The sequence below is a fragment of the Chenopodium quinoa genome, unplaced genomic scaffold, assembly GCF_001683475.1.
Source record: "Chenopodium quinoa cultivar QQ74 unplaced genomic scaffold, ASM168347v1, whole genome shotgun sequence".
Lineage (NCBI taxonomy): Eukaryota > Viridiplantae > Streptophyta > Magnoliopsida > Caryophyllales > Amaranthaceae > Chenopodium > Chenopodium quinoa.
The window spans coordinates 1,736,678-1,746,496 of record NW_018743574.1 but is presented as its reverse complement, the minus strand read 5'-3'; the positions used below and the strand labels follow the sequence as shown (position 1 = coordinate 1,746,496).

Here is a 9,819-nt window from a genome sequence, read left to right as displayed (position 1 = left end):
AACCTGACCCAAACCCGATAAGAAGTATGACCCGACATAACCCGACTCAAGCATGACCCAACCTAAACCCGACCCGCATAGGTTATGGAATTAATCTGAATTGATCCGACCCGAGTTGACCCAACCCACTCTTACTCGACCCGTTTATACGAATTGACAGCTCTATTAGTATGTGACTTGTGTGTGCCTGGACTGCCCAGTTTCCTGTGATTTGCTAAGTTTGCATTACATGTTATTAACTTGGCTTAATTTTCTGGCGGGATCCTAAATTTGCTCAAGTGCTATTATCAATGTATGGCTAAGTGTTAAACTGGCTGGGGAATTATCTTTAACAGTTCTAACTTCAATAGTATCAATACATTGTGAGTTGAGACTTGAGAGGTCTTCAAGAACTAGCAGAATAAACGTAAAACTGAAATTATTAAAATGTGATACAATAAAAGTGCTATACATTTCAGTACTTTAGATCCAATGTTCCAAAAACCTCTTAATTGTCAGCCGCCTTCCGATTTAGAATTGGCAAATACTTAATTCTAACAGCTTTTAATCAAAGTAGTACATATCTGCATTTGTGAAAAAGATCTACAATAGACATTGGAGGGTAAACTTTTAATGTGGTGACAAACTTGGTTACAACAACTAATTGAAAACCATGCCAAAAAGAGGGAAATAGGATGCAAAACCAAATTTTAAACCGTCTAAGCAGGTCATCAGCAGACTGGATTATCATCAGCATTTTCAGAGGCAGCAGATGCCAGAATGAGCTGTGGTTCGATAGAATATCCTTCCCTTCTTGCCTTCCTCTTCTCACGCTGTAGCCTGAAAGCCTCTCTTTTCCTTGCTCTGTAACTGTTGGGGTTTTCAGGCTGTACTTCTCGTGGGTAAACACTCACCTGGCACAAACTTGATGTCAATTGTATGAATGCTACAGAATATACTTGAAAATTGCTGAAAACTAACCTTTTTCTTGTCAGGACCAAACTTCTCAAACTTCACTAATCCATCAATTAGAGCAAAGATTGTATGGTCCTTGCCGAGTCCAACATTCTTCCCCGGATGGAACTAGAATGAACAAATAAAATCAATATTGTGGCACACGTATTTAAAAGTCTATATAATCAGTACAAAAATGGTTACAGTCGCACTCAATGACAGTATTTCCCTTACGATAGTTACTGGCTTACTGTTCATAAGGCTTCATCTTTCAGTTGTTTAAATGGTGTGCTAAAGAGTTTAAAAATGCTAGTTGGGTAGAAAATGCACAAGATAAGATACAGTGCAATAAATAGCACCGTGAATGCAATTTCACAATGCTTCCCAAACTAAGAACCTTCAAATTAACAATAAGAAAGTGTTCTTCACCTCATGACAGGACACCACTTACACAGCATTTTTTTTATGGGCAAATCAGTTAAATCCTACACATCGGTTCTTAAGCAGACTTTTCCCGTCTATTACAAATCACTAATGAACTCAAAATTATAGTCATTCATAGTTCAAACCAGCAAAAGATGCACCAAATCTCCTAACAAATTGGAATTTTCCCTCATTCTCTTAGGTTGTAAACTCAGAGTAGTACTCAGTAAACTCTCATGAAGTTATTGCAGAAAGAAAGATATCCAGAACCATCTTCCAAATTCTTATGTATAGAATGCCTTCTGCTCAGTGATTACAATACTCGGAAATGCTATAAGTTATGCCTATATGAACTTATGAAGTACATGAAATGTACTATAAGAACCTATGGAAAGACAACAAACTACTACTCGTCTTCACCAAGACAACCCATAGAAAGGATGAAGCACGACCACAAAACTTTACTGCAGGGCGATTCGTGAATTTAGCATCATAGAAGCTATGGCAAAATAGAAATCCACTCATCAACTATAGCAAAATCATTCTGCAAAGCTTAAGCTCTGCACTATCCAATTATCTCTCCCATTTTCGCCACCGAACAAGGACACAAAACATGCAGTACATTATTTGATGGAAATATTTTAAAAAAACTATCACCTCTCTTTTCACAACCACTTGAATTAGATCAAACAATACAAATAAGCCATCACTAATTCACAATCTCATCAAGAGCAATCCAATTTCCAGAAATTTTCATACTAAGCAAGAATAACAACAATTATAATTCCATCTCACTACTATACTAACCTAATCATATAATTTCCAGAACAATTCAATAGCAAAATAAATAAATCAATTACTATCAACAGCAGAAAGATTTACAGATTAACAAATTCAAGTTTAAATGTGAAAATTGTAAATTAAATGAGCTCATATAAATTGATTAGCTATAGATTGCATCAAAATTTACACAAAAACAACTCGCAGAATCAAAATTGACCAATATTAATGACAATTCAACAAATTTCTTCCTCCAAAATTAATTAATTCAACAAAATTAGGTCAAAACAATTCACCTTAGTTCCTCGTTGACGAATAATAATGGCGCCAGGTTTAGCAACTTGGTCGCCATAAATCTTGACACCGAGCCTCTGACCTTTAGAATCTCGACCATTCTTAGTACTTCCAGCTCCTTTTTTGTGAGCAGATTCAATCGTCAATGGAAATGGCGAAACTGAGAGAGGAGATTTTTTAGGAAGAGAAAGAGAAGAAGCTCCAAATTCGCCTTTAAGGAAGGATGATGAAGAGCTTGAAGTCAATGAAATTCCTCTAAATGAAGCGATTAGATTGAAGCTCATTGCAGTAGTGACCGCCATTGTTGAGGTGTTTGAAGCTCTAGAATTGAGGTTAATTTGGAGTGAATTTCATCAAAGAAGATGAACAGATGATGAGAGAGAAAGCGTTACCTTATCGTTGTGGCTCTTATTAGGGAGTGTAGTTTTGAAGGAGGCCCGTTTATTTGTGGGCTATTATTGCATCATTTTGTGGGAATGAAACTCATTGATCAAACATTCAAACTAGTACATGAATTCATAGATTAGAAATTTAGAATAATCTTTTTTAGCCATAAATTTTTTTTTGAATCACTTTTTAGTCATAAACTAGTGAGTAGTCCGGGTGTTGCACAAAATTACGCTCACATGACAACATTAATATTTCATGAATTTCAAAGTAGAGTCAAAACTCATTCTTGGTACTTTATTGACATCTTTATCAGTGTCTTACGGTTTCAAACCTCCTTATATGACCCCAAGATCCACCCAACACATTCAGTTAATTTTTTGAAAAAATGTCAAAAATTGACCCAAATCGTGTATTATAGCCTTCAATTTTGGAAAATTTTCGCTTTTTTGACCTGGAAATAAAAATTGTCGAGATGCTTAACATGGACTCTAATACACCCCAGGAGTCTATTTGGGTGGGTACAACCATCCAATATTCCCTTAAACAATCAATTTACCCGTTCGCAACTAGCACCGATTTCATAAACTCAAGCCTACCACGGACGTGTATGACAACATATAATGATCATATATAGTTTCAAACGACATTATATGACCCCGAGATGTATCCCTTAGGGTCTCAAGAGTTTTCGCCACCAGGAACCAAAACTGCAAATTTACTCAAAAGCATGGATTATATAGCCTTCAATTTTGTAACTTTATGACCTTTTTTCGCCCGTAAATAAAAATTGCCGAGATGTTTACCATGGTCCCTAATACCCTCTACGAGTCCAATTGAGTGGGTGGAACCAGCTAATATGCCCTTAAACGATCATTTTACCCATTCGCAACTTGAAGTGATTTCGTAAACTCAAGCCTACCGCGGACGTTAATGACAATATACAATGATCATGTATGGTTTCAAACGACATTATATGACCCCGAGATGTATCCCTAAGGGTCTCAAAAGTTATCGCCACCGGGCACCAAAACCTCCCAAATTAACTCGAAAAGCATGGATTATATTTCAATTTTGAAATTTTATGACCTTTTTTCGCCCGGGAATAAAAATTGCCGAGATGTTTACCATGGGTCCTAATACCCTCCAGGAGTTCAATTGGGTCGGTGGAACCATCCAATATGCCCTTAAACGATCATTTTACCCATCTGCAACTTGTAGTGATTTCGTAAACTCAAGCCTACCAAGGACATTTATGACAACATACAATGATCATGTATGGTTTCAAACGACATTATATGACCCCGAGATGTATCCCTTAGGGGCAAAGGGTCTCAAGAGATTTCGTCACTGAGCCCCGAAAACTCTAAATTTACTCAAAAAACATGGATTATAGCTTTTAATTTTGTAATTTTATGACCTTTTTTCACCCGGAAATAAAAAAATTGCCGAGATGTTTACCATGGGCCCTAATACCCTTCGGGAGCCCAATTGGGCGGGTGGAACCATCCAATATGCCCTTAAACGATCATTTTACCCGTTCGCAACATGTAGTGCAGTGATTTCATAAACTCAAGCCTACCACGGACATTTATGACAATATACAATGATCATATATGGTTTCAAACGGCATTATATGACCCCTGAGATGTATCCCTTAGGATCTCAGGAGTTTTCGCCACCAGGCACCGAAACCTCCAAATTTACTCAAAAAGCATGGATTATAGCCTTCAATTTTGTAATTTTATGACCTTTTTATGCCCGAAAATAAAAATTTCCGAGATGTTTGTCATGGTCCCCAATACCCTCCAAGAGTCCAATTGGGTGGGTGGAACCATCCAATATGCCCTAAAACGATCATTTTACCCGTTCACAACTTGTGGTGTAGTGATTTCATAAACTCAAGCCTACCACGGATGTTTATGACAGTATACAATGATCATATATGGTTTCAAACGACATTATATGACCCCGAAATGTATCCCTTAGAGAATCAAGAGTTTTTGACTTTTTTCCACCGGGCACCGAAACCTCCAAATTTACTCGATCAAAAAGCATGGATTATAGCCTTTAATTTTGTAATTTTATGAACTTTTTTCGCCTGAAAATATAAATTGCCGAGATGTTTACCATGGGCCCTAATACCTCCGGGAGCCCAATTGGGTCGGTAGAACCATCCAATATGCCCTTAAACGGTCATTTTACCCGTTCGCAACTTATAGTGATTTCGTAAACTCAAGCCTACCAGGGACATTTATGAAAATATACAATTATCATATATTGTTTCAAACGGCATCATATGACCCCGAGATGTATTACTTAGGGTCTCAAGAGTTCTCGTCACCGGTCACGGAAACCTCCAAATTTACTCAAAAAGCATGAATTATAGCCTTCAATTTTGTAATTTTATAACCTTTTTTCGCCAGTAAATAAAAATTGCCGAGATATTTACCATGGGCCTAATACCCTCAGGGAGCCTAATTGGGTCGGTGGAACCATCCAATCTGCCCTTAACGATCATTTTACCCGTTCGCAACTTGCATTGATTCGAAAACTCATGTCTACCACGACGTTTATGACAATATAAAAGGATTATTTATGGTTTCAAACGGCATTACATGACCCCGAGATGTATTCCCTTAGAGTCTCAAGAATTTTCGACACCGGGCCCCGAAACCTCCAAATTTACTCAAAAAACATGGATTATAGCCTTCAATTTTGTAATTTTATGACCTTTTTCGCCCAAAAATAAAAATTGGCGAGATGTTTGCCATAGTCCCTAATACCCTCCGATCCGAGAGTCCAAGTGGGTGGGTGGAACCATCCAATATGCCCTTAAACCGTCATTTTACCCGTTCGCAACTTGAAGTGATTTCGTAATTAAACTCAAGCCTACCACAGACGTTTATAAATATATTCAATGATCATATATGGTTTCAGACGAAATTATATGACCCTGAAATGTATCCCTTAGGAATCAAGAGTTTTCGCCACCGGGTATTGAAACCACCAAATTTACTCAAAAAGCATGGATTATAGCCTTCAATTTTGTACTTTTATGACCTTTTTTCGCCCGAAAATAAAAATTGTCGAGATGTTTGCCATGCTCCCTAATACCCTCCGAGAGTCCAATTGGGTGGGTAGAACTATCCAATATGCCCTTAAACGGTCATTTTACCCATTCGCAAATTGAAGTGATTTCGTAAACTCAAGCATACCACGGACGTTTATGACAATATACAATGATCATATATGGTTTCAAACGACATTATATGACCCCGAGATGTATCCCTTAGGGTCTCAAAAGTTTTCGCCACCAGGTACCGAAACCTCCAAATTTACGCAAAAAGCATGGATTATGACCTTCAATTTTGTAATTTTTTGACCTTTTTTCGCCCGAAAATAAAAATTGTCGAGATGTTTACCATGGGCCCTAATGCCCTCAAGGAGTCCAATTGGGTCGGTGGAACCATCCAATATGCCCTTAAACGGTCATTTTACCCGTTCACAACTTGTAGTGATTTCGTAAACTCAAGCTTACCACGGACTTTTATGACAATATATGATGATCATATATGGTTTCAAACGACATTATATGACCCCGAGATGTATCACTTAGGGTCTCAAAATTTTTCGCCACCGAGCACCGAAACCTCCAAATTTACTCAAAAAACATGGATTATGGCCTTCAATTTTGTAATTTTTAGACCTTTTTTCGCCCGGAAATAAAATTTGTCGAGATTTTACCATGGGCCCTAATGCCCTCCAGGAGTCCAATTGGGTCGGTGGAACCATCCAATATGCCCTTAAACGATCATTTTACCCGTTCACAACTTGTAGTGATTTCGTAAACTCAAGCCTACCACGGACGTTTATGACAATATATGATGATCATTTATGGTTTCAAACGGCATTATATGACCCCCGAGATGTGTCCCTTAGGGTCTCAAGAGTTTTCACCACCGGGCACCGAAACCTCCAAATTTACTCAAAAAGCATGAATTATAGCCTTCAATTTTGTAATTTTATGACCCTTTTTTGCCCGCAGATAAAAATTGTCGAGATTTTTTACCATAGGCCCTAATAACTTCCGGGAGCCCAATTGGGTCGGTGGAACCATCCAATATGCCTTTAATTGGTCATTTTACCCGTTTGCAACTTATTGTGATTTCGTAAACTCTACCCTACCACGGACGTTTATGACAATATATTTAATGATCATATATGGTTTCAAATGATATTATATGACCCCAAGACGTATTACTTAGGGTCTTTAGAGTTTTCGCCACCGGGCACTGAAACCTCCAAATTTACTCAAAAAGCGTGGATTATAGCCTTCAATTTTGTAATTTTATGACCTTTTTCGCCCAGAAATAAAAATAGCCGAGATGTTTACCATGGGCCCACTACAAGAAAATAACCTTTTCGTAGCGATTATTTTAACCTTTAGTATCAATTGTAATTGCAACAAAAAGCTTTCCCAACGAATGGTCATTCGATACAATATCCCCCGTTGCCTTAGCCTTTAGTAGTGGTTTTCAATATCGTTGGGGTTGGCCTCAATAATCGATACGAAAAAATACATCCAATTGTGGTGATTATTGTAGCGACTACAATCGCTATAAATGATTAACTCATTTTTTTCAAAAAAAAAAACATGCGTATGATCTTTACAAGATTAGAACATGCAACCTCAAACTCTTATATTAAATGTTTCACCAATAAGTTATGACATATTTTATGTATTCTTTATCAAACAATATTTATACTTCGTATAACTAGTGTTGAAAAGGCTTTTCATATCGATTTTTAGGATTTAGTGGCGATTGTAAATGATACGATTTCTCAAAATTATATAAATGTGTAAAAATATTGTGGATATATATTATTATATTTTCCGTATCGATTTTATGTGGGAAAACCATAAATATGATACGACAACCTTAATTAATTCACAAACATACTTGCATATTGTAGCGAATGTACAATCGCTACGAAATAATCGCTACGAAAAGAGATTTTTCTTGTAGTGGCCCTAATACCCTCCTGGAGTTCTATTGGGTCGGTGGAACCATCCAATTTGCCCTTAAACGATCGTATTATACCCGTTCGCAACTTGTAGTGATTTCGTAAACTCAAGCCTACCACGGACGTTTATGATCATTTATGGTTTCAAACGGCATTATGTGACCCCGAGATGTATCCTTTAGGGTCTCAAGAGTTTTCGCCACCGGACCCCTGAAACCTTTAAATTTACTCAAAAAGCATGGATTATAGCGTTCAATTTTGTAATTTTATGACCTTTTTTCGGCCAGAAATAAAAATTGCCGAGATGTTTGGCGTGGTCCCTAATACCCTCCGAGAATCCAATTGGGTGGGTGGAACCATCTAATATGCCCTTAAACTGTCATTTTACTCGTTTTCGTACCCGCCTCATGTATTGGCTATATGCTTTCACGGGGCCTTTATATAGCCGAATAATGGTCATATATATGGGTCCACATAACATCATATGATTCTGGGATTCATCCCGTAGTGTTCAGTGAAATTCCGACACCAGCCCCTGACACCTTCTAAATCGCTTCGGTTTCGTGTATTATAGCTTTCATATTTGGCTCTCGTATATTATTTTTTTCACCCGGTGAGATTATGCATCCAAGTACTTATTGTTTTTTTTTTCTAAGGATTTTGAATTTTAATATGGACATTGTCAAACCAAACTATATATATCAACTTATATCCCAAATTCAAAGTCATTAACAAAACATGCATCAATCTTCTTGATCATGGTTACTACACTCATACTCCGTATAATTAATTGGTTTCACCATGGTTGAATCAATTTTATAAATTACTCCGTATAAGATAGCTCTAGCTCTTCAATTTTACAATAATGAAAAAAAGAGTAAAGGTCTTTTTTTTCAAAAAAATAAATAATAGGGAATAAAGAGTCAATCTGTCAAAGTAATTTCAATACCCACCTTAAAATCATTAATAAGGACAACGTCTGCTTGTCATTTTTTTTTGAATGAATGTGCGTGTGTGTGTTTTTTTAAACTATGTGGTTTATAGTTCGTTATGTATATTTCTTTTTCATATTTGCAACAAGTTTGATAATTGGCTTAGATAATTGAGTAGTCGTCAATTTTGTTGTAAGTGATTTGAGGTTCGAAACTTCTTATCTTCAAATTTTTTATATGAATTGATGGTGTGGCATGCATGATTAGATGTTAGTAGCTGATGTGGCATCATAAATGTGTTTATGAAGTGACATGGCATCAACAAGTGTTTGTGAAGTGAAATGGCATAATTTGGAGGAGTCTACGTGGCGCATTGACATTTTTATAAACGTCTTTTAATATATTAGCATAAATTTTGATTAACAATATCATTTATTATGTTTAGTTTTAAGATCAATGTAGTTAACTTGGTGAGGCTGATGTTACTTATTCAGGAGTAACTGTTATGGTCCATTTTTAGGCGCGTTTCGACGCACGACAGGTTGCACGACAACAAGGGACGACACGCGAGAGCATAACTGATCCAGCGAAAGATAAGGATTGACTAGGTCTCATAAATATCTTTGCCCAGCAGCCTCTTTATCCTATTTCAAACAGAATTCTGTTCAAGACTATCCTCACCAAGAAGATAAACTCAAGACTTAGTCCAAGCAACGGCTTCCGAAATTCAAGGAGAACGTTGGCTGCTTCCAACGGCTCTCCAGCTAGGTCTAGTTGTTCAGTATAAATAGCCTAGCAATTGTATTCGGTAGCTACATAACTCACTCGCATTCTACTTAGCTTCTAAAGCTCTCCCACTCATTGTGATCAACAGTTTTTTCATAGTGAATCGGTGGTCTTGCACCAACCTGCAGTTTTTCCCGCATTTGGGTTTTCTGCATCACCAAAACGCCTTGTCCTTTATCGTTTTTAATTCGTTCTTTACATAATATCCATAGTTAATCCTCTAGCCGTCGTACTTCGTAGCCTTAGGTCGCCCTTA

At 37.2% G+C, this 9,819-nt stretch overlaps 1 protein-coding gene across 1 annotated transcript; it reads right to left on the bottom strand.

The window, feature by feature from the left end:
- Window positions 1-387: 387 nt before the first annotated feature.
- Window positions 388-2,895, bottom strand: LOC110681934 (50S ribosomal protein L27, chloroplastic-like). The gene is made up of 3 exons (XM_021858112.1): window positions 2,433-2,895; window positions 961-1,062; window positions 388-893 (listed from the first exon to the last, which is right to left on the bottom strand). The coding sequence occupies exons 1-3, from the start codon at window positions 2,730-2,732 to the stop codon at window positions 711-713; spliced, it is 585 nt and encodes a 194-aa protein (XP_021713804.1). The 5' UTR covers window positions 2,733-2,895; the 3' UTR covers window positions 388-710.
- Between the last annotated feature and the right edge of the window lie 6,924 nt (window positions 2,896-9,819).

What these genes read in the sequence shown, in the direction of transcription:
- LOC110681934 (XM_021858112.1), bottom strand. Translation starts at nt 2,732, where the DNA reads ATGGCGGTCACTACTGCAATGAGCTTCAATCTAATCGCTTCATTTAGA. An exon ending in TTCGTCAACGAGGAACTAAG is followed by an intron (nt 1,063 to 2,432) that starts GTGAATTGTTTT and finishes TGTTCATTCTAG; the next exon opens with TTCCATCCGGGGAAGAATGT. An exon ending in TTGGTCCTGACAAGAAAAAG is followed by an intron (nt 894 to 960) that starts GTTAGTTTTCAG and finishes AGTTTGTGCCAG; the next exon opens with GTGAGTGTTTACCCACGAGA.